The sequence below is a fragment of the Leptodactylus fuscus genome, chromosome 6, assembly GCF_031893055.1.
Source record: "Leptodactylus fuscus isolate aLepFus1 chromosome 6, aLepFus1.hap2, whole genome shotgun sequence".
Taxonomy (NCBI): Eukaryota; Metazoa; Chordata; class Amphibia; order Anura; family Leptodactylidae; genus Leptodactylus; species Leptodactylus fuscus.
In genome coordinates this window covers 74,629,401-74,650,707 of record NC_134270.1, presented here as the reverse complement: position 1 = coordinate 74,650,707, position 21,307 = coordinate 74,629,401, and the positions used below count along the sequence as shown (strand labels likewise).

The window sequence follows — 21,307 nt, the reverse complement described above, 5'->3', positions numbered from 1 at the left end:
GATTAGATAGATAGACAGAGACAGACAGACAGACAGACAGACAGACAGACAGACAGACAGACAGACAGATAGATAGATAGATAGATAGATAGATAGGATAGATTAGATAGATAGATATGTTCAAATCACCCCCATAGCCCTACAATACATATAAAACAAAAACATTACTGTGAAACACATACACATTTGGTATCCCTGTGTCCGAAAGCCCCCGGTTCTATTTACATTGGTGAACTATTATATTATTAGGTTATTAAATATTTCACCAATTTTTTTTCCTTAAAATTTTTTTTTTCCCTATTTTCCTCCTCTAAAACCTTAGTGCGTCTTATGGTCCGGTGCGTCTTATAGTCCGAAAAATACGGTATATCCTGTTCTCTACACTAATAAATTAAACCATGCAAACCAGAATACCTCTTTAACAGCAAAGATTTTGAATGTTAAGATTTTAAGGATTTATCCCATGAGGTTTTGACCAAACCTATTTTCTATGACCAGATTCCATCCAGCACTTTTCAGACAGTAAGCACATTGTGGTGTACCACAAAGGTCGCTTTTTCAAGGTCTGGGTTTACCATAACGGACGTATGCTGAACCCTAAGGAACTTGAGATCCAGTTCCAACATATTCTGGATGACACAAGCTCGCCACAGGTGGGAGAAGAGAAACTGGCTGCTTTAACGGCTGGAGATAGGTAAGCAAGAAGGATAAGGATACTTATAGTAACCAATTAGCCACTTTGTGACCAGACTTGGAAAGTCCTTAAAGGGAATGTCTAGGCAAAAATATACTTTAAATATGCTGGGGGAGGTGAAAAATCAATCATACTCTCCTTTGCTCAGTGCCTCCTAGCGCAGTCTGGTCCTGTTAATCTGTTGTTGCCTTCTAAGCGGAAGTCCCGACCACACGTGACTGCTCAGCGAAGGGCATGAGATGTCACTACCTATGACGTCCTGAGGTCTCTTCCTGAGGCTGCTGATTGGCATCAGCGGTCACATGACCACTGAGGCCAATCAGCAGCATCAGCAGAAAGGATCTGGGACATCAGAACCGGCGACAGAAGATCTGGACCACACTGGTAGAACACCAGAGCACTGGGGACAGGGGAGTATAATTTTTTATTTTTTTTTTTTCAAATCACGTCCCCCAACCTATTTTAAAAACATTTATTTTGTCTGCACAACTTCTTTAGTGATCAGATATTTTTTGCTATTTGACATGCTAGTTTAATGAACTTAACTTTTATTCAGTGGGTTACCCAAACCATTTTTGCATAATTAGTTTTTGGGTGTTTTCGTGACATAGAGCTATTTATTTAATCGTGTTATCTTTTACTGGGATTATGTGTTCTTTTTTGTTTTAGATGGGGTAAACTTTACAAAAGGTGAAAAATTTTATTTTTGTTTTTTGAAAATTTATTGTATGCAAATTTTTTCTTTAATTTGTAAATTAACAAAATAATGATTAAAATGGATTTTGTTCTTTTTGAAATATAGTATGTAAAAGCCCTGGGCAGAGAGGGCACCTACGTCAATGTTTCGGGTTAGGCATCATTGATGCAAATGTGTGCTTGCCATGGGTTTTTTTTTTCTTTGTTTGGTTTTTTTGGGGTGTTTTTTTTTTCTTTTAATGTAGATTGTGAGCCCCATATAGGGATCACAATGTACATTTTTTTCCCTATCAGTATGTCTTTGTAGAATGGGAGGAAATCCACGCAAACACAGGGAGAACATACGAACTCTTTGCAGATGTTGTTCCTGGCGAGATTCGATCCCCGGACTCCAGCGCTGCAAGACTGCAGTGATAACCATTGAGCCACCGTGTTGCCCCCCTTGCCATGTTTTTCACGGCCTGCACACTAACCCATTATATTTTATAAAGCTGGAGCTTCTATAAGACTGCCTCTGATCAGCTTCTTCTAGATTTGACCTGCACCACTTGCCATTTAAAAACAGCGAGCAGTCCTAAACTATTTTCACTGTGCCAAAATAAATTTTAGCACAGTGAAAATACATAGAACCCGCTCAACATCCCCCTGAAGTATCAATTATCAGGTCAACAATGAGTAACTGCCAAAGAGCAAAGGTCGCCATCTTCAAATGACACATGGTTTTGAACAATACTGAATATTACAAGAGATCAGGTCTTTTAATGGGATTCTACCATTAAAATCAAATTTTTGTGGCTAACAAGTAGGAATAGCCTTAAGAAAGGCTATTTTTCTCCTACCTTTAGATGTCTTCTTTGCACCACCGTTCGGTAGAAATCCTGGTTTTTGTTGGTATGCAAATGAGTTCTCTCGCAGCACTGGGAGCGACAGAACAGCGGCATGGAGAAGACATCTAAAGTTAGGAGAAGAATAGCCTTTCTTAAGGCTATTCCTACGTGTTAGCCACAAAAAATTTGATTTTAATGGTAGAATCCCTTCAAAGAAATCAGCAAGTGATATGACTTATCTTGTTCCTGCTCAAGGCCGTAATATTCCATAACACTGAATGGGTAGTTAATGCTTATTGCTGTAATATTACAGTGCTACATGTAGCGTCACTCTGTAAGAATCGAAGATAACTATGATTTTGGCAGTGCCTCATGCAATATGATGCCAGCAAACCTCTGCAAAGATGGTATTATTGTAATTATAAGTATCAGTTGAGAAAAAGTCATTATTAAGGAAAGTTGAGGGGGTGTGATTCAGCGCTCCATTCAGAAGCAGCCAGTGTCAGAGCTCAGAATCACTTTGGTTCTATTCGGTTGTGCTAGCTGTTAGCCAAACACACATCATTTAATCAACAGCTGTCTGAAGTATAGAGTCATCATTTCCAGATTAATGGAGTTGTCAGATTAAAAAATATTTGAATAAAAATGTTACCCGTGTGCAGGGATTACAGAAAAATAACATGGCAAGCTAGAGTTACCTGTTCCACTCGTCACTGCTTCTAGTGATTAGGTTCGGTCCCTAGTGCGGGGATATTTTTATCTGCATAAACACAAATTACAGCTTCACCCAATCACAGGTTCTTGCCATAACCTCCAATGAGCGTAACCAGTAACCACCAGTGATATACAGTAGTTCTGGGTAACAATACTTTATAGCATTAAAAAAAATGGCATACTACCATAGCACTAAGCATTGAGGGGAATAGCCATAAGATAAGCACTTCATGTTGCTCCATCCTGAACAATTCTTTTACCCTGTCTGCCTCTGATAAGGAGGAGAACAGCACAGACTGGTAACACTGGGTTCACACCAGCGTCCAGGTCTCTGTATCAGGTTTCTCTCTTCTGCCGGCAGAAGACGGAAACCTGTCAGACAGTGTCCGGCCGTCAGCGCCGGTGAGCGTTTTATGCTCTCTGCGGCGAAACCGTTTTTTTTTTAAAACCGGACACAAAGTCCTGCATGTCCGACTCTGTGTCCGGTTAAAAATAACGGTTTCGCCGCGGAGAGCATAAAACGCTCACCGGCGCTCACAGCCGGACACTTTTCAAACACATTAAAATGAATGGGTTTTAAACATGCCTGCAGGTTTCCGTCTCCTGCCCAGTTTTGTGCAGGAAATGGAAACCTGCAGAACGGAGACCGGGCGCAGATGTGAACGAGCCCTAAGGTGCTTATCTAGTGGGTTTTCTCCTCAATACTTTGAGTCTTTATCGAAACGTCTACCCTTTATTGTTATCAATACTGCTGCCCATGCTTATGTCTGCCTTAAATGATATCCCTGCTTCTTTCCAAAAGCATACTGCCGAATTCATTCTGTAATTTTCTTTAATACCAATACTTTACAAAATTACTATAAAATGCATATAGAATTTAGTTATTGCTATTTATTTTGATGGCACAACCCGTTATTAATTGTATTACACTTTTATTAATAATATAATATAAAGTTCATTTCTTTGTTTCATCCCTTTTGATTCTCTATTTTTGAAGGACTACTTGGGCCAAAGCTCGCAAGTCTTACTTCCGCAGTGGGAAGAACTTGCAGTCTCTGGATGTTGTGGAGAGAGCTGCGTTCTTTGTCACTTTAGATGATAGCGAACAGGGACTACGCACAGAAGATCCAGTAAACTCTTTGGATGCCTATGCCAAATCTCTACTACATGGGAAATGCTATGACAGGTCAGAAGTAAATCTTCTCACATCTGCCTTTTGAGATAAATCCCTCACCAGTTCTTTACTCTGGATTTTGGTTTCCAAAGAGGACCCTCATCTGAAAGATTTTGGAAATTGCAGCATCTCAATTATACCGATGGAAACAGCGGCAGATTCCCTATAGGTGTAATTGAAGCAGAAAGCTTTCTGTGCAAAGTGCTGCGGGATGCTTTTCCGGCGCAGTTTTTTTTTTTTTTGCTGCGGGACGTCACACTGGGCTTTAGCCTTACAAGATTCCTTCATAGATCTGTATTGTTGTGGTAACATGTACCCTTTAAGTGGCTAACGCATTGTCTGTTCTTTTTTTTTTTTTTTTTTTTTTTTTTGTACCTCTTTTAGATGGTTTGATAAGTCATTTTCCTTTGTGGTATTCCCAAATGGAAAAGTGGGATTGAACGCTGAGCATTCATGGGCAGATGCACCCATCATAGGACATATGTGGGAGGTAAGAGCAGAGGAAGGCTAAAACAATGAGACAGTAGTTGTATGTAATATGTGCTAGTGGTGGCATTTTTGTGATTTTTTTATTTTTTAATTATTCATTCATTTGGTATTAGTTTATTTTATAAATTGTGTCATAAGATTATAAGAGATATTTTATATAACATGAATGTTATTTTTCATTGCTGATATACATGCCGCTTACAGCAATAAGGGGGGGGTTCACACTTGCGCCCGGTGTCCGCCCTGTGCCATTCCATGGGTTTCTGACCTCAGCCCCAAGAAACTGGAAAGGGGACGGCTTCCCGTTGGTCAGCTTTAAATTCCATTCACTTGAATGGGTTTTTAAAGGTAAAGCCGGTGTCCGCCTGCGGCCATTCCGCCTGGAAACCGTTTTTTGGGGGGCTGGTTACAAAGTCGGACATGCAGGACTTTGTGTCCATGCAAATTAAACAGCGGTTTCACATCAGAGAGGCTGCATATGGACACTTGTGGATTGCTTTAAAAACTCATTGAAATGAATGGGTTTTTAAACTGACCATATGCAAGCTGTCCCCAAGCTGTTTTTCTCCAATTTCGGCAGAATCACGGCGGGCAGACAGCAGCGCAGGTGTGAACACTCCTTCACATGTTAAGTATTTAGTCAGAAGTTTGCATCATTGTTTGTAAACCAAAACTAGGAGCAGGTCAAAAACACAGTGCAATACTAGCTATTAGATCTTATCTACATGTAATCTCCATTTCTGGTTTCGACTTCCAAATACTGATGCAAACCATTGACAGTCTTCCTTGTTGATTTTTATTTCATAGACTAAAAGAAGTGTGCCTCAAAGTGGTCAGGTCATGAAACCTGAATTATGGCAAAAGAATAGTGCCCCATAGTGGCCAAATGCTAAAAGAACAAGCCAAGTAAAATAAATTGAATGTTTTGCATGTATAGTACTCAGCAGGAGAGGCTTGATACTTTTAGACTGAATCTATAATATAACTACTTACTTTCTATTATTTTCCTCTAAGTCCATGTTAGCCACAGATTGCTTTCACCTTGGGTACAATGATGAAGGTCACTGCAAGGGGCAAGCAGATGTCGCATTGCCATTACCACAGAGATTACTGTGGGAAATCTCCGATGAGGTGAGTCGCTTTAACTCTGGTTTACATCAATGCTATGGAGAGCAAAATCAATTTTTACTTTGCACCAGTTTTGATAAATGACTCCTTATTTGTTTTGGGGTATTATACAAAATAAAAATACTCACTGTTTTGTTTTTTAAATTATGTTAGTATATATCAGACCCATTTTTTTTTTACAATCAAATATAGACTTGCATAATATTATACACAAGCTTCTCTTGTATCACTGATATAGTTACTGTATATATTGGTCTAAGGTCAACTTTATCCACAATGATGGTTCTTTCTAAGTCCCAATAAGGGGGCATTCACATTTGCGCCTTTGTCTGCCCTGTGTCATTCTGCCGGGTTTCCGTCCTCAGCCCTGACAAACTGGACAGGGGACAGCTTCCCAGCGGTCAGTTTTAAAATGCATTCACTTGAACGGGTTTTAAAAGCAAACCGCCGGAGTCCACCTGCAGCCTTTCCACAGGAAAACCATTTTTTTTCAGCCGGACACACAGTCCTGCATGTGTAACTCGGTGCAAACGGTTTCCCCACAGAGAGGCTGCAGGCGGACACTAGCGGTTTGCTTTTAAAACCCATTCAAATGAATGGATTTTAAAACAGACTGCCGTAAAGTCGTCCCCTGTCCAGTTTCTCGGGGCTGAGGACGGAAAACCGGTCGAAATGACACCAGGCGGACACAGGCCTAAGTGCAAATGACCCCTAAAACAGCATGCACGTCTTTCATTACAGCTAGAAGATTGTGCTTTCCCAGAGTATTCATAGTGATTTAAACCATAGAACTAAACATTGAGTGTCACCATTTTAGTAGTACGCCATCTCACTTATGCTTGTTTAGGCTCTTCCAGGTATATCAATCACCAAGTTACCTAATAGTTGTTATTTAAGGTACCATTCAAGTTTAAGGCTAAGTCCCCATGTTGCAGAAATGCAGCTTTATTTTGTTGCCGTTTTTGAACCAGAGCCAGGGGTGCTTTGAGCAAAAGGTAGAAGTATATGAGCTGCCTGTAAATTTCCAATTCCTTTTGTATCCACTCCTGGCTTTGACTCAAACAAATCCCAACAAAATCTGCCACAGAAAAAGCTGTGTTTCTGCAATGTGGGGCCTCAGCCTAAAGGTGTTGTGTAGCTCCATTTTTGTTGCCAATGGTATAGTTCAATAATGGTGAACCTTTTAGGGTTCAAACTGCTACCCAAAACCCACTAGTTTACCGCAAAGTGACAACACGGCAATTTAACCTTAATTCTCTGTGGATCCACAATTGCAGACAGTTACAGACCCGCAAAATACGGTTGTGTGAATGGGGCTTTACAGTGCTTTCAATTATATAAAACAACTTTGTACTGGAAGGTAGAGTTTTCCATTTGTTATACTTTTCAACAATTAATGTTCACTATTTACATCACAGATTTCAAATCTGTTTTATAGCAACCATGCAATGTCATTACAGCATGTAATAATATCACCTGTCTGCTATAAAACTGATGTTGTGTGATATAAATAGTGAAGGGCCCACACACAGTACAATATACTCCACTGTGGCCCCCACACTGTACAGTGTGCCCCGCAATCACCACAGTGGAGCACATTGTACAGTGTAACATGCTCCTATACTTGTACTCTCATGAAGAGTAGCCGGGCAACCTGCTTCCACCGCAAAGTAGGTGTGATGAATGAGGTCATCACGCCTGCGTCGGGGCAGAATCTTCTGTCACTGTAAGTCGTGGACTCACGGCCTACACTGACAGTTTTCAGGTGTATGTACATTTTTACATAAAATTGAAAGAAGCGCTCACTCTCAGGAGGGATCTGGGACAGTTGTCCCGGATTCCCTGTTAGCGAGTAGAGATGAGCGAGTACTATTCGAAACGGCCGTTTCGAATAGCACGCACCCAAAGGAATGAATGGAAGCGGCTGGCATGCACTTTGCCGGCGGTCAGCCACTTAACCCCCTGCTATTTGAAATGGGAGTTTTGAATAGTACTCGCTCATCTCTATTAGCCAGTAGCCTGGCTGGGGTGATGGTGCACTTGCTATCATGGGTATATTGTGAATAAAATCTCAGATGAGAATGAATCATTTAGTTTGTGACCCCTTGTTCAAAGTCACTTGTAGCCTGTTCATGTTAAACACTCCATTTATTTATCCAAAAAACAAAGGAAGGATTAGTACATTGGGGTAACATCCTGTATGAAAAATAGTTTTGTTAGCCTCTGAAGCTAAGAATAAAAGGAACTGCTTGTAATGTATTTAATGTATTTAGGGATGCATTGTACTTCAGTTTGAGTAAATATGCATAATAAAGTCCATTCTGGTGCTAGACAAAACTGGTGTCTAGACGCATACTGCTTTTACATCTGAATTGTCCCCCTCAGTCTTTGGACCCCCAGCAGTCTCTATAGCTTTAATTACACATATGCCAAATAGTTTTGGTCTTCTTGTAATTTACATGTCAGTTCAATGGTTCACAACCTTTACACTACTTAAGTACGGTACTCAGGGCATCTTTTATTCTCTTTATGTTATTTTAACTCTCTTTCCCTTTGTTTCTCTAACAGTGTCAAGAAATCATCCACAGTTCACTAAAGGTTGCTCAAGCTCTAGCAGATGATGTGGATTTCCACACTTTTCCCTTCAAAGACTTTGGAAAGGGTTTAATAAAGAAGTGTAAAACTAGTCCTGATGCTTTCATCCAGATTGCTCTGCAGCTTGCACACTATAGGGTGAGGCTTTAAAGCTTCTCATCAATACTGTACACCTCATTTTTTGTTGATATTGTTATTTTAATGTGATATTTTCAGATTTTTCCTACACGTTAAAGACTGCTATTTAGCTTTCTGCCTCCTGTTGAAAACCAAGTGACTAACAGTAAAAGGCTAAATTATTTTTAACCCCAAAAAATAATGCACAAACACGGGTCTCTGCTGGGGAGCCAAACAAAAGCAACCAAACTGGGCTGGGTCTAAGGACATGAAAGAATTGACCTGGTCCTTCTTAGTTCAGGGCCGCATGGGATGAACACAATGCAGAATTTTTGGTTAAGTTTTTCTTCTAGTCAGCATGGCAAAACAATCCACTGCAAAAGTTGGAAAGTGGTGGGGAATCCTATAGCAATAGTTAATAAGTCACTTTGTGTAGATCACAGCAGGTTTATCACTGGCATTTTTTGGCGCAATCACAACATGTGTGGTCCCAGCCTTACAGAGTAAACGGAAAACCTGGTATTAATACAACACAAAATTAGCAGTTGTTTGCATCAGCCGGTGTAATAAAACACAGATGCAAACTACATGCTAACATACAAATACTAAAGTGATCATTCATAAAAATACAGCACAAATACTGCTGACAAGCAAGGGTTTTTTTTTTTAATGGCACACAAAAGGTTTGATACCCCAACTGATCACTGGCATGTACACAGGCCAGTCATTGGAATGTTCCCAATCATTGGTCCATGTTACAGTCAGTATTATACCGTTCCTCTGTCATTTCTTCTAGAAAAGACTGAATATTCATAAAGCAAATTGGATCGCTCAGTTTTGAGTTTATTTAAACATTTCCAAGAGGAATAATGGGAGTTGCATAATGAAGGGTTCTAAAGATAGATGCTGCAATATGTAGCATGAAGTATGTGCAGATATGGAGGGTTATGACAGAAAGCAGATAGCAGGCAGCAGTCATCTGCAATCTGTTGCTCCCCAGTTATTGTAAAACTACAACTCAGGGCATGTTATGAGTTGTATTCTCTCCTTGCCAGGGGGCCATATGTCTCGGCCACTGGTTTTGAGGTCCCTCCAAATACAAATTCACAACTGCTAATAATAATAATACATTTTTGTTAGGATTTTGTAGCGGTTTCAGGATTACAACCATAGGTTTTGTATTTATGTAGTAGATCACTCTTCTTTTTTTCTTCTTTTTTTTTTTTTTTTTTTTTTTTTTTTAGGATAAAGGAAAGTTCTGTCTAACATATGAAGCTTCCATGACGAGGCTTTTCAGGGAAGGAAGAACAGAAACTGTTCGTTCATGTACTGTAGAGTCCTCAAACTTTGTCAAGGCCATGGTGGAGGCTTCTAAAACAGTGAGTATATCAACCAAGCTGAAGTCAAACCATTTTTACATTGTCTATTTTATGTATATAGTGGTAGTGCTGCTGACACATTCATCAGCCAAAAGAGTGTCTTTTTGCCTTCCATCAATAAAGTTTCCACAGTCCCTTTTCTGTCCATACCTAATCTGTATATTGTAAGAAAAAACAGGGACTGCCTCTAGCGATATTCGTTTCCTGCTAAAATAATAGCAATAACGATTATTACTAGGAATGAACGTAAAAAAATATTAATCTTGTAGCTGTTTTTTAGCCCTTTTTTACTAACTATACATTTCTCCCACTGACAGAATGAAGAGCGACTCAAACTTTTCAGATTAGCAGCAGAAAAGCACCAATTGCTGTACAGAAATGCAATGACTGGGGCTGGGATTGATCGCCATCTCTTCTGTCTTTATGTAGTTTCTAAATACCTTGGAGTAGACTCTCCTTTCTTGAAAGAGGTATATAATACTGAAATTTGAAAAATGAGCCATTTACTACATAACCATAGCCCTTATTGAAAGTCCAGTAAGTAATGTGTAATGCCTTTTTGTAGGTTCTCTCTGAGCCGTGGCGCCTTTCTACCAGCCAGACTCCTATTCAGCAGGTGGAGCTGTTTGATTTAGTCAATCATCCAGAATACGTCTCCTGTGGCGGTGGCTTTGGACCTGTGAGTAAACTGATATAATGCTCCATATAAGAAAAACTCCTTCAAGAGGATCCCTTTTCTTGGATTTTATTAATACATTTTTATTCCTTATGAATTGCGATTTAAAATGATAGTATTCTTGATATCTTAAGAGTCTGTACTGTTTGTAGTTGTTTAGTTTGGAGGGACTCCAGACATAGTGAAATTGGCTATATAATTGGATTCATTTCTTTATAAGAAAAATTGCACCGTTGTGCAGCTCTCTCTAAGCTTTAGCTATCAAGAAAAGTCTCATGTAGATTCCTATTGTCACTTCTTTGGATACAAGGAGACATGTGTTACCTTTGTCTGAATCACTATGTAACAGGATTAACATGGATTCATATATGATAATTCAGGGCAGTATTGATACTGGGACACCAGAAAGTGTAAGTGTTTCAGAAGTCAATAGCTGCAGGCAACAAGTCTGGTGTATACAGTTTCACACTTGTTACAGCACCTAGTGACTACTAAACAATGGAAGAGCAGACCCAGCCCCTGCACTGTCTTTTGTATTTATGCGGATTGTCTGTGACATTAACATGACATTACAATTCTAAGATGCGGACACTTTTTAGTATGCATTATTCTGCTAAAAATGTGATCAGACTTGTAGTCTAAAAAAGGTTTTAAAACCACTCTTTTTATCACAGATTTTCAGCACAAAATTCATTTTAAGCCCTAGAAATAAAAAGATTAGGACCATTTTGGCTCAAATTAAGCTGGAATTCTTGTACGTTTTGTTAATTTGCTCCAGTATGTCTCCGATTTAGTTACAAAATACCAATGTGTGAAGGGGGGGGGGGTACAGTGAAACTTCATTTTTTTTTTTTTTTATTTTGCAATATTTCATTGTAACTGGGGCATTAAAGGGGTATTCCCATGTACAGAATTATTTTTAAATTTGTAGATAATTAAAAGTTAAACATTTTTGCAAATATAAGTACCGTATATACGCGAGTATAAGCCGACCCGAATATAAGCCGAGGCCCCTAATTTTACCACAAAAAAACTGGGAAAACATATTGACTCGAATATAAGCCTAGGGGGGAAATGCAGCAGCTACTGGAAAATTTCAAAAATTAAAATGGTCGGAGTTTTTGGGTGCAGTAGTTGCTGGGAAAGGGGAGGGGGTGTTTTGATTGTCTGTCTGCCCCTTCCTTGAGCTTGAGGACTGTTTCCCCCCCCCCACACACTTGGAATTCAGCCTGGCTTAATATAGGGTATCTGTGGTGCTCCTATTAACCCCTTCCCGTCTGTACATGAGCACTGCAGATAACCTAGATTCAGTAGACCGGGCACTGTCAGACACAGGGATACCTAATGTGTGTGTGTTTCACAGTCATTTTCTACTTTTATATGTATTTTAGGGAAAGGAGTGATTTACAACTTTTTTTTAAAATTTTCTTTTAAAGCATCCTTTTTTTCCACTATTCTATGGGAGATTTTATACATTGATATTACGGCTGAGCGTAGACCCCCCCCCCCCCCCCCCCTTCCAAAAAAAAAAAATTTTTTTTTTTTTGTTGACTCGAGCATAAGCCGAGGGGGGCTTTTTCAGCACAAGAACTGTGCTCAAAAATTTGGCTTATACTCGAGTATATACGGTAATTAAACATTTTGCAGAGTTTTAAAGATTTTCTCTAAATATCTTGTGGTCACAGTCTGTTGTCTTGGATCGGTTGCCAGTGGATACGACCATGAATGCCGGAACTTTATAAGGTCAGAAAATCAGCCATGATTTCCTTATTGTGGCCGGGATATCTTCTGATACATGTAGTGTCCCTGCCTGATATCCCAGCTACAATAAGAATATCCTAGCTGGGTTCCTGACAAGTCCCAGACCATAGAAAGTTTCTGCATTAGTGGTCGTATCCATGGCAACCGATCAAGACTGTCACCACTAAGAAAGTTAGAGAAAATCTTTAAAACTTTGCAGAATTTTTAATTACTTATATTTGCAAAAAAGTTTAAATTTTAATTATCGATAAATATAGCTATGATTATGTACATGGGAATACCCCTTTAATGGATATAGCAATGACAGGGCATATACTCTCTGTATAGCACTTATTGAGAGATCTGTAGACTAGGCTACAAAAAAGGAGTTGGTAGAAACAAACTGAAAAGATTATTCGTTGGGTGAAATTATGTGAATCAACAAGATCATGTGATACTTCATGTGACTCCATAGAATCAGGAAGGATTTTCTTTTCAGCCTCTTTGCATCCGGTGGAGCTATTCAGTGAGTGCAATTGGACTCATTATAATGTTTCTATTAGGCACTCGCATTGATATCCTTATTTTATCAGGTATGTCAGTGACGCGTTCCCTGTGAAATGTGGTATATATAGTGACTAGAACAGACTGGGGTTGTCTCTGCTCATTTCTTATAGCTCTTCTAATATCAGTAGCATTGTTTTTGGTGACTGCATTTACCTTGTTTCGGAAGGAAGTCCAGTGCACCATGTCCATGCTTTCCAGGCTCGGGTGCCCCCTCCATGTGTCTGACAACTACAGAGTTCGAAGCAGGAAACAATGTTTCTAGTGTTTGAGTCTTTAAATCTGTTTCCTGTTTTTACAGGTGGCCGATGATGGATATGGAGTCTCCTACATTATTGTTGGTGAAAATCTTATCAACTTCCATGTGTCCTGCAAATTCTCCGGCAATGAGACAGTGAGTTTCTTGTCTTTCTGCCAGAGCATCCCCCTCCCGAACCATCCCAAATGATCATTTTATGAAGTTATTCAGTGCTAACATTGGCTTCCAGCATTCTTTCATTGTAGTAACAAACAGCACCAGGTTTTTATTTGTATTCACATCACAGAATTTGCAGAATCCATTAAGATCTGTGAATATTAAAGAAAAAAAATCGCACAGTTCAATTGAGGAAGAATTTTAAAAAGTCTGTAACTGGATATGTGTGGCCTGGTCTTACATGTCACTTGAGGTATTGACCCCCCAATAATTAGACTAGCGCTCCCTAGTGGTATAAATTGTGTCCCCCACTAGTCACCACAGGCCCGAAACTAATATAGTACTCACAAATGATCTCACCCACCAGTCCCCAATAGTTACAGCAGCCTCCCACTTTATCAGTAGTGTGGAGAAGTTAGCTCTGTAGAAGCAGTGGTGCGGACCCAAACAATCAAGATGGACACAAAATATGCAGCAAATTGGTTTATTTAGAAAAAAATACAAAACAGGATAATAAATAAACCTTGATTTCAGGCACAATATAAGGACAATAAAATACAGCCTTAAAGTGGTATTCCATGTACATAATTATTTTTTAATTTGTAGATGATTAAAAGTTAAACATTTTTTGCAAATGTAAGTAATTAAAAATTCTGCAGAGTTTTAAAGATTTTCTCTAACTTTCTTACTGGTGACGTCTGTTATCTTGATTGGTTGACATGGATACGACCACCAATGCAGAAACTTTCTAACGTCAGAAAATCAGCCATGATTACTTCATTGTGGTCGGGATATCTTCTGATACAGGTAGTGTCCCTGCCTGATAACCCGACTACAATAAGGAAATCATAGCTGGGTTCCTGACAAGACCCAGACCATAGAAAGTTTCTGCATTAGTGCTCGTATCCATGGCAACCGATCAAGATTAAAGACTGTCACCACTAAGAAAGTTAGAGAAAATCTTTAAAACTCTGCAGAATTTTTAATTACTTATATTTGCAAAAATGTTTAACTTTTAATTATCTACAAATATAGATATGATTATGTACATGGGAATACCCCTTTAACTTCAGAAAAAAAATAAATAAATAAAAACTTTCTCGTCTGAGCAACTAACTAGACAGTAGGTTAAATTAATTATATGTGTGGCTTACTTCCAGCCACACGAACAAAACAGAAGCAATATAGTCTCACCGGACTCAGGGTTACATGACAGAACCATCCACCTCCTTTCACCTCATGGAACTGCAGGCTCTACAGCCTTTTATGGGTCAGTAATGAGCCAAGGCTCTACACTTAGGCTGATGCCTACTCCAGATCCACCCTGGACCACACATATGTCAGAAACCAGGGTCTGATATCTGGACTCCAGCACTCTGCCTGTCACCTTCTCACAGTAGTCAAAAATGGAGTTGGTAGGCCAAACCACCGGTTCCCAATTCCATTTTTCCACAGATCAATTCTACAAAAATGGTTGACAGCCATGGTCAGTCATTAAAAAGCCAGTGGTTGTTACATATTTACTCTCAAAGGAATTCAATTTGTGTAGATAATAATTGTATAATATAATTAAAATTAATGAATCCTTTTATTTTGAAGCCAGTGTCGATAACTTTTTTTTCTGACTGCAACACCAGCCAAAATTGGTCCCAAGTTCAGCTCCTGGTTACAACCATGCTCCATGTTCCCTTTGAATATAAAGATAAGGGGTGATGACAGCACCCCTTATACTTCCCCAGTAGTCAGAGCAGTCTTTCCCCTTTCCTCTGTCACCAGGCAGGGCTCACAAGAACAAAAGCAGAATTTCATTATTAATTACCACTAATAGAGGCAATAGTATATTTTACAGTAGGTTAATAAATTCAGTCGGTTCCGTTATTTTCCTCCGTATTAAGTGATATATTTGTACAGTACACTGGTAGGCATTGTGACCAGGCTACAAGCCCTTAAGCTCTGTGCTTGCTGTTCAGTTGCCTTCACATTAACCAGTCTGTTTTTCCTCTCTACAGGATTCCCATCGTTTTGGCAAACACATTCGGCAAGCTCTGCTCGATATTCTGAGCCTGTTCAATCTAGATAAGATCTAGAATGTTACCTCTCCAGCCAGTCTTTCAAACATCTTTCAAGTTACCCTCAAGGAGCAAGAAAAAAATGCAACAATAAATTGCTGCCAAATACAGGGACCATTGTGTTATTTTATAGCCACAAAGACGTACAATAACTCAGCAGACTGTATGAACTGCCTTACATGCAGTACAATCATGGCAGCAAGCAACCTGTCAGGTGCAGAGATCTACGAGGAACACATACCATGTGCAGTCTTATGGCTGACGACTTATTGTATGAGGTGCAATGTAACTAAGCATCTTGTGAGGGATGCTAGAGATTGGACAAGTCCCATGTGTAAGCTGGTGCCTTATATGTTCTGTCAAACTTATTGCTTATAGTGAAGCGTGTCGCAAAGCAATGCAATTGTTTTATACCTTCCATATTTGAGGCATTCCTCATCAGGCTATCTCCATTTTGTTCCCAAAGTTTCACCTTACCTCTAGATTTTTGTTAATGATTTTAAAGTTATATATTTTTGGCTTGCTGTATTGTTGTAGTAACTTTACAGAAGTGTTTGATCGTCTCTTCTTGTTTTTATGCTTTTTAGTTTGTTTTTGTATCATTATGCCATTACTGAATAATCTTTATCTTCTAAACTATTTATGCAGGAATTTCTGCTTTACTTAGGCCGGGGTGTTTTCCAATATCTGCAAAGTGGTTAGAATCCTGGCTAATCCCATCCACACCGTGCAGAAAAAAAAATCCGCAGCAGAAAGCTCCATCTTCAAAAACGCTTTCATTTTTCAAAATCGCAGCATGTCAATTATATCTATGGAAATGCTGCCATTTTTTGTATAGCTATAATAGGGACAGAAAGTCTGCAGAGCAATACTCTGTGAAAGGATGCAGAAAAAAATGCAGTGTTCCTCCAGCATTTTTTTTTCCCAGTGATTCTCAAGGTGGGGCCTTAGCCTTAAAGGGGTTGTCCAGTTTGGAAATTCTATTTTCATCTAACCCATTAAAGAATTTTGGACTAATAAAAGGGTTCCTGTAGACAGAGCCCTCTTCGATTAGGTGGAGTAGAGAGAGGTTACAAAGAACGCGTCTCTGTCCTGTTCTGCACCACATAGACAGTCCACTAATTTACGTTGGTACTCTGTAATGCTGCTGGAAAATTAAACCCTTTCCTCACAGGTTACAGTCCACCATTGAGGTCACATAAAGAGGACACCATGTGGTTAGATTATTCTCAAAGAACCTTTTCAATCAACACATTGTCATAAGGGAGAACCCCCGTACCATGAGAGGTTTGTATGGGTATTGGTTTGTGAGGTAGGGTCCACACCAGTTCTCAGATAGATGGGGGCTAAAGTACTCAATAAAATATAAGACTCCACGTACTGTTTGATCATATTCATGATCTCTGACACAGCAGTTATTTCCAGTGGGTCTTGATAGTACATACACAACATGGCGCCATTAAGTGACTGGTGCTTATGAAGGAGCATTTTATCACAGGTCCTGAGGCAGGCCGCTTTCAGATGGTTGTAATATAAGCACATACATCCAAACTTCCCATGGCCCTAGTGACCTTAGATCACCATCTAAAACTGCAGTAGGTTAACGTCTTGCAAACCTCATATACACACTAAAATCTCCGAATGCAGACATACAAAGTTTAAGGAAGTGTTAAGTGTCCTAGCTCCTCAGACCACAGGTCATTGAGTCATGTCAGCAAATTTAGATGGAAATCCCCTTTAATTCTGTTGCGGATCTTTAATGTTAACTACATTGATAGATTTTTTTTAGTTTAAGGGCCGCGGACTCAATCCCCACCCCCAACACTAGAAACCCTCCAAAGTGTGACCAAATGCAATATTCACAATTACAATGGTTGGTATAGGCAGCATATTAGCATAAGAAGACTTCACTCTTTATCCATATGAAAGGTTCTAAAGGGTTAGGGTCCGTATTGTAGGGTGAGGTCACTAATTTGAAAAGATTCCTCAGTCTTACCTTTATACAGTGTAAAGTATTGAGAAATGATTCATATCTGAGCCAAAGCCTAAACGTGTAAGAAAAAAATCTGTTATTTACTGTTCTCTATGGATGCAAAAGACATTTCCACACACAAGGCCAATCTGTTTCCTATATATGATTTCCTCTGCTGATGTTGTGGCTTCCACTTTATTTTAATTGTTCGTTTTGCCCAAGTTTTCCTTCTTGATCTGAAATACAGGTTTTGTTGTGCCCTATTTCTCAGCTCTCACTATTTGACTTTAGATATAACCCCCATACAGTGGGTATACATATATATATCTATAGCCAGCCGTGACATTGGTGTCAGTGCAGCCAGAGATTTCATTAGCGACACAGTACCCAGTGTTTTCACTAGTGACACCATTAAAGGGGCAGCCTATCACTTTACTAGTGACAGCAATGGAGGGACAGCTATCAGTGACCGGACAGGCTGCCATTTTATTAGCAGCCTATAAACTCACTAGTGAAGCCATTATGGGGGCAGCTATCATTTCACTTGTGATACCAATGAGTAGGCAGCTATCAATTCACTAGTGAAGCCAATGACAAATTGGAGTTAAATATGCGGTGCCGGTCTCTGCAAACTCAAGTACAGGGCAGTTCATTCCACAGCCCCAGCAGATAAGTGGTCAGACTCCATTATAAACTTGGAGAAGGGAAATATACTTGTTTCTTCCCTAAACCATAATGGTGAGTAAATATGTCAACTAATGTGCAGGGAAGAGAGATGATCCTTCATTATTCAGAAATATATATATTTTTCTTCAAGGAATGTAATTTCCTGGCTGTACCCCCCCCCCCCCCCCAAAAAAAAAAAAAAAAAAAAAAGAAGCTCATTGTTTTACTGTACTGAAGCCTTACAGCGAGAGGTTCGAGGCTTTATTCCAACATATAATTGTGAGTTCAAGGTGATGAATTGAGGGCTATATATTGTGAGACTTTGCAATGAACTATAGTGAGAAACCATATTATTTCTAGTAATTTAGTACTGCCCTCTACATTATGTGGCATCACTAATTCATCCACTTTATTTGCTGCCATTTTCTATAGGACAACTTTACAGTAAAGATATTTCATGTCCGTTCTATATTTTATTGCACTCCAAGCATCTTACTGAAGGTTTTTTGCATGAGTCAACTATTGTTTCTTTATATAGGATTTTTTTTTTTTTTTTACATTCAATTTGCTTTTTGGTGTTTCTTGTATTTCTGGTTATTGTTGAGAAATCAACTGTATATTTTTGTTCTTGCCATTATCAATGCAATTTTAATTTGGGAAAGACTTGAGGACAATAAAAAGCCTATGGTTAAAATGTGATGTATGTTTCATATATGTTTACAGCATTATATAAGAATCCACTGTTCTAAATAATAAAAGGAAAACTCAAATAACACCTCCTAGATCTGGATGAATGAAATATTCTCATTGAATACTTTGTTCTGTACAAAGTTGAATGTGATGACAACAAAATCACACAAACATCATCAATAGAAATCAAATTTATTAACCAATGGAGGCCTGGATTTGGAGTCCCCCTCAAAATTAAAGTGGAAAAACACACTAAAGGCTGATCCAACTTTAATGTAATGTCCTTAAAATGTGAAAATGAGGCTCAGTAGTGTGTGTGGCCTCCACGTGCCTGTATGACCTCCCTACAATGCCTGGGCATGCTCCGGTTTCATCCCACACTCCAAAGACATACAGTGACTGACAATGTCTGTAAAAACGCTGCAGAATATGATGGTGCTATAAAAGTAAGTATAAAAAAATAAAAGTATGGTCATTGTAAAAGTCCTTTTCATCTTTTAAAATGCACACTTACTTGCATATCCGTGTTTTAGGGACATGTGCTGTCCCTGTTCTCCTCATGCCGGGAGTGACCCCTGGTTCACATCTGTGTTTGGTAATCCGTTCGAGGATTCTGCATGAGGACCCCCCCCCCCCCCCCCCCGAACGGACTACCAAACCCATTTGCAAGCGGTCAGCAGTAAAACCACAGAAAGTACTTCACAATCTACTTTCCTCTCCTCATGACTCGTGCGTAGATCTCACAGCAAGCACATGGACCCCATTATAGTCTATGGGGATCCGTGTCCTTTTACTGCACAGTGCTTTCAAATGCATTTGGTATTTCGTTCGGGGGGTCCCCATGCGGATTTGCTGAACAGATTACCAAATGCAGGTGTGAATGAGGGGTGAGAATCCTAGCAATATAGATAACTATGATGCTAGAAGTCCCACTTGCCGGCATAAAGGTCAGGCAAATCCGGCAAACTCACAGAACAAGTTTCATGGCTGAAATTCAGTCATGTTATTGTAGCCCAAGTCTAAATTCACATAAAAATAACAACCAAAAACAGTTTTAACCCCTTAGCGACCCTTGACGTAACTGTACGTCATGGGTTGCATGGGGATGTATGGAGCGAGCTCACACGCTGAGCTCGCTCCATACACGGCAGATGCCGGCTGTATCATACAGCCAGGACCTGCCAATAACAGCAGCGGTCGGTGCCCGAGCCGATCGCTGCTGTTAACCCTTTACACACTGCGGTCAAATGTGACCGCAGTGTGTAAACGGCGCCGGCAGCACGGGCGCCGCCATGTTTCGCCGATCGCCGCCCTCCTGAACGTCACATGAGGGCGGTGATCGGTTGCTATGACAGCCGGAAGCCTATTGAAGGCTTCCAGGCTTGTCTCTGCACGAGATCTATTAGACGATGCCAGAGGCATCGTCTAATAGAAGTGCTGCGATTCTGCCATTCACTGCAGTACTGTAGTATTGCAGTGAATAGTATGAGCGATCAGACCCCCTAGGTTTCAAGGTACCTAAGGGGTCTGATCATAAATGTATAACAAGAAAAAAAAAGTTTTTAAAAGTATTGAAAAAATTAAAAAAATATAGTTCAAAATAAATAAAGTTCAAATCACCCCCCTTTCCCTAGATCAGCTATAAAAGTAATTAAAGAGCATTAAACATATTAGGTATCCCTGCGCTCCAAAATGCCCGAACTATTAGAATATTAAAACATTTATCCCGTACTGCTAACAACGTAGCGGCAAAAAAAATAAAAATAGCCAAATAACGTTTTTTTCAACACTTTGCCTCCTATAAAAAATTGAATAAAAAGTGATCAAACCATCAGATCTTTCCCCAAATTGTATCAATAGAAACGTCATCTTGTCCCGCATAAAAAGACACCACAACCAGCTCCATACATGGAAATATGAAAAAGTTACAGGTGTTAGAACATGATGACACAAATTTTTTTTTTTCTATTTTGCAAAGTTTATCATTTTTTTTAAAGTATCAAAACATTTCAAATACTATATAAATTTGGTATCACCGCGTTTGTACTGACACGTAGAACACAGGTAACATGTCATTTGTACCAAACAGTGAACGCTGTAAAAATTAAACCCATAAGAAAATGGCGCAAATGCATTTTTTCTCCAATTGCACCTCATTCTGAATTTTTTTCCAGCTTCCCAGTACATTGCACATTGAAATGTGAGGAGGGAAAAACGAAAATGCGAAACCAAAAAATGGCCTGGTCCTTAAGGGGTTAATGGCATTTCATAGACTTGAGCCTTTTCAAGAATCTGTGAAAACAGACGAAATAACATGTGACTAGCTTTATAGAAGTCAATTATTCTGTAAACTGCTGTCACTTCGCCTTTTCAGATTTGTGTGAATAAGGCCTAAAGGGAGATTCCCGTCCTGTGTCCTTTACAAAAAATAAAATTAATAAATTTGTATTTTATGACGGACAGGGAGCACTGAGAGGTTTGGTGCATCAACTGATCCAAACACCAGTGAATAGGTGGGCCAGTAGTAGGTAGATCATTTGCCATATAAATATATATTATTACTATTCTAGTTATTGCTCCAGGCTTAGTATGGGCAGTTAGTGGGAAAGTACATTTATAGATGGTTTTGACCGATTACAAGGGGACGCAGGTGACGTGTTAGCCCTCAAATAGGACATGAAGAAGAATAAGGCAAAGGACGG

General features: G+C 39.4%; 1 protein-coding gene across 2 annotated transcripts in view; it reads left to right on the top strand.

The window, feature by feature from the left end:
- Nucleotides 1-18,578, top strand: part of LOC142210818 (carnitine O-palmitoyltransferase 1, liver isoform-like) — a 58,816-nt gene extending 40,238 nt beyond the window's left edge. For both annotated transcript variants that reach the window (XM_075280256.1, XM_075280255.1), the window contains exons 10-19: nucleotides 499-694; nucleotides 3,929-4,117; nucleotides 4,490-4,595; nucleotides 5,609-5,725; nucleotides 8,291-8,455; nucleotides 9,679-9,813; nucleotides 10,131-10,283; nucleotides 10,379-10,492; nucleotides 13,095-13,187; nucleotides 15,218-18,578. In XM_075280256.1, the coding sequence (XP_075136357.1) occupies nucleotides 499-694; nucleotides 3,929-4,117; nucleotides 4,490-4,595; nucleotides 5,609-5,725; nucleotides 8,291-8,455; nucleotides 9,679-9,813; nucleotides 10,131-10,283; nucleotides 10,379-10,492; nucleotides 13,095-13,187; nucleotides 15,218-15,295 (1,346 nt within the window). In that variant the 3' untranslated portion in view covers nucleotides 15,296-18,578. The remainder of the gene's footprint in view (nucleotides 1-498; nucleotides 695-3,928; nucleotides 4,118-4,489; nucleotides 4,596-5,608; nucleotides 5,726-8,290; nucleotides 8,456-9,678; nucleotides 9,814-10,130; nucleotides 10,284-10,378; nucleotides 10,493-13,094; nucleotides 13,188-15,217) is intronic.
- Nucleotides 18,579-21,307: the final 2,729 nt, after the last annotated feature.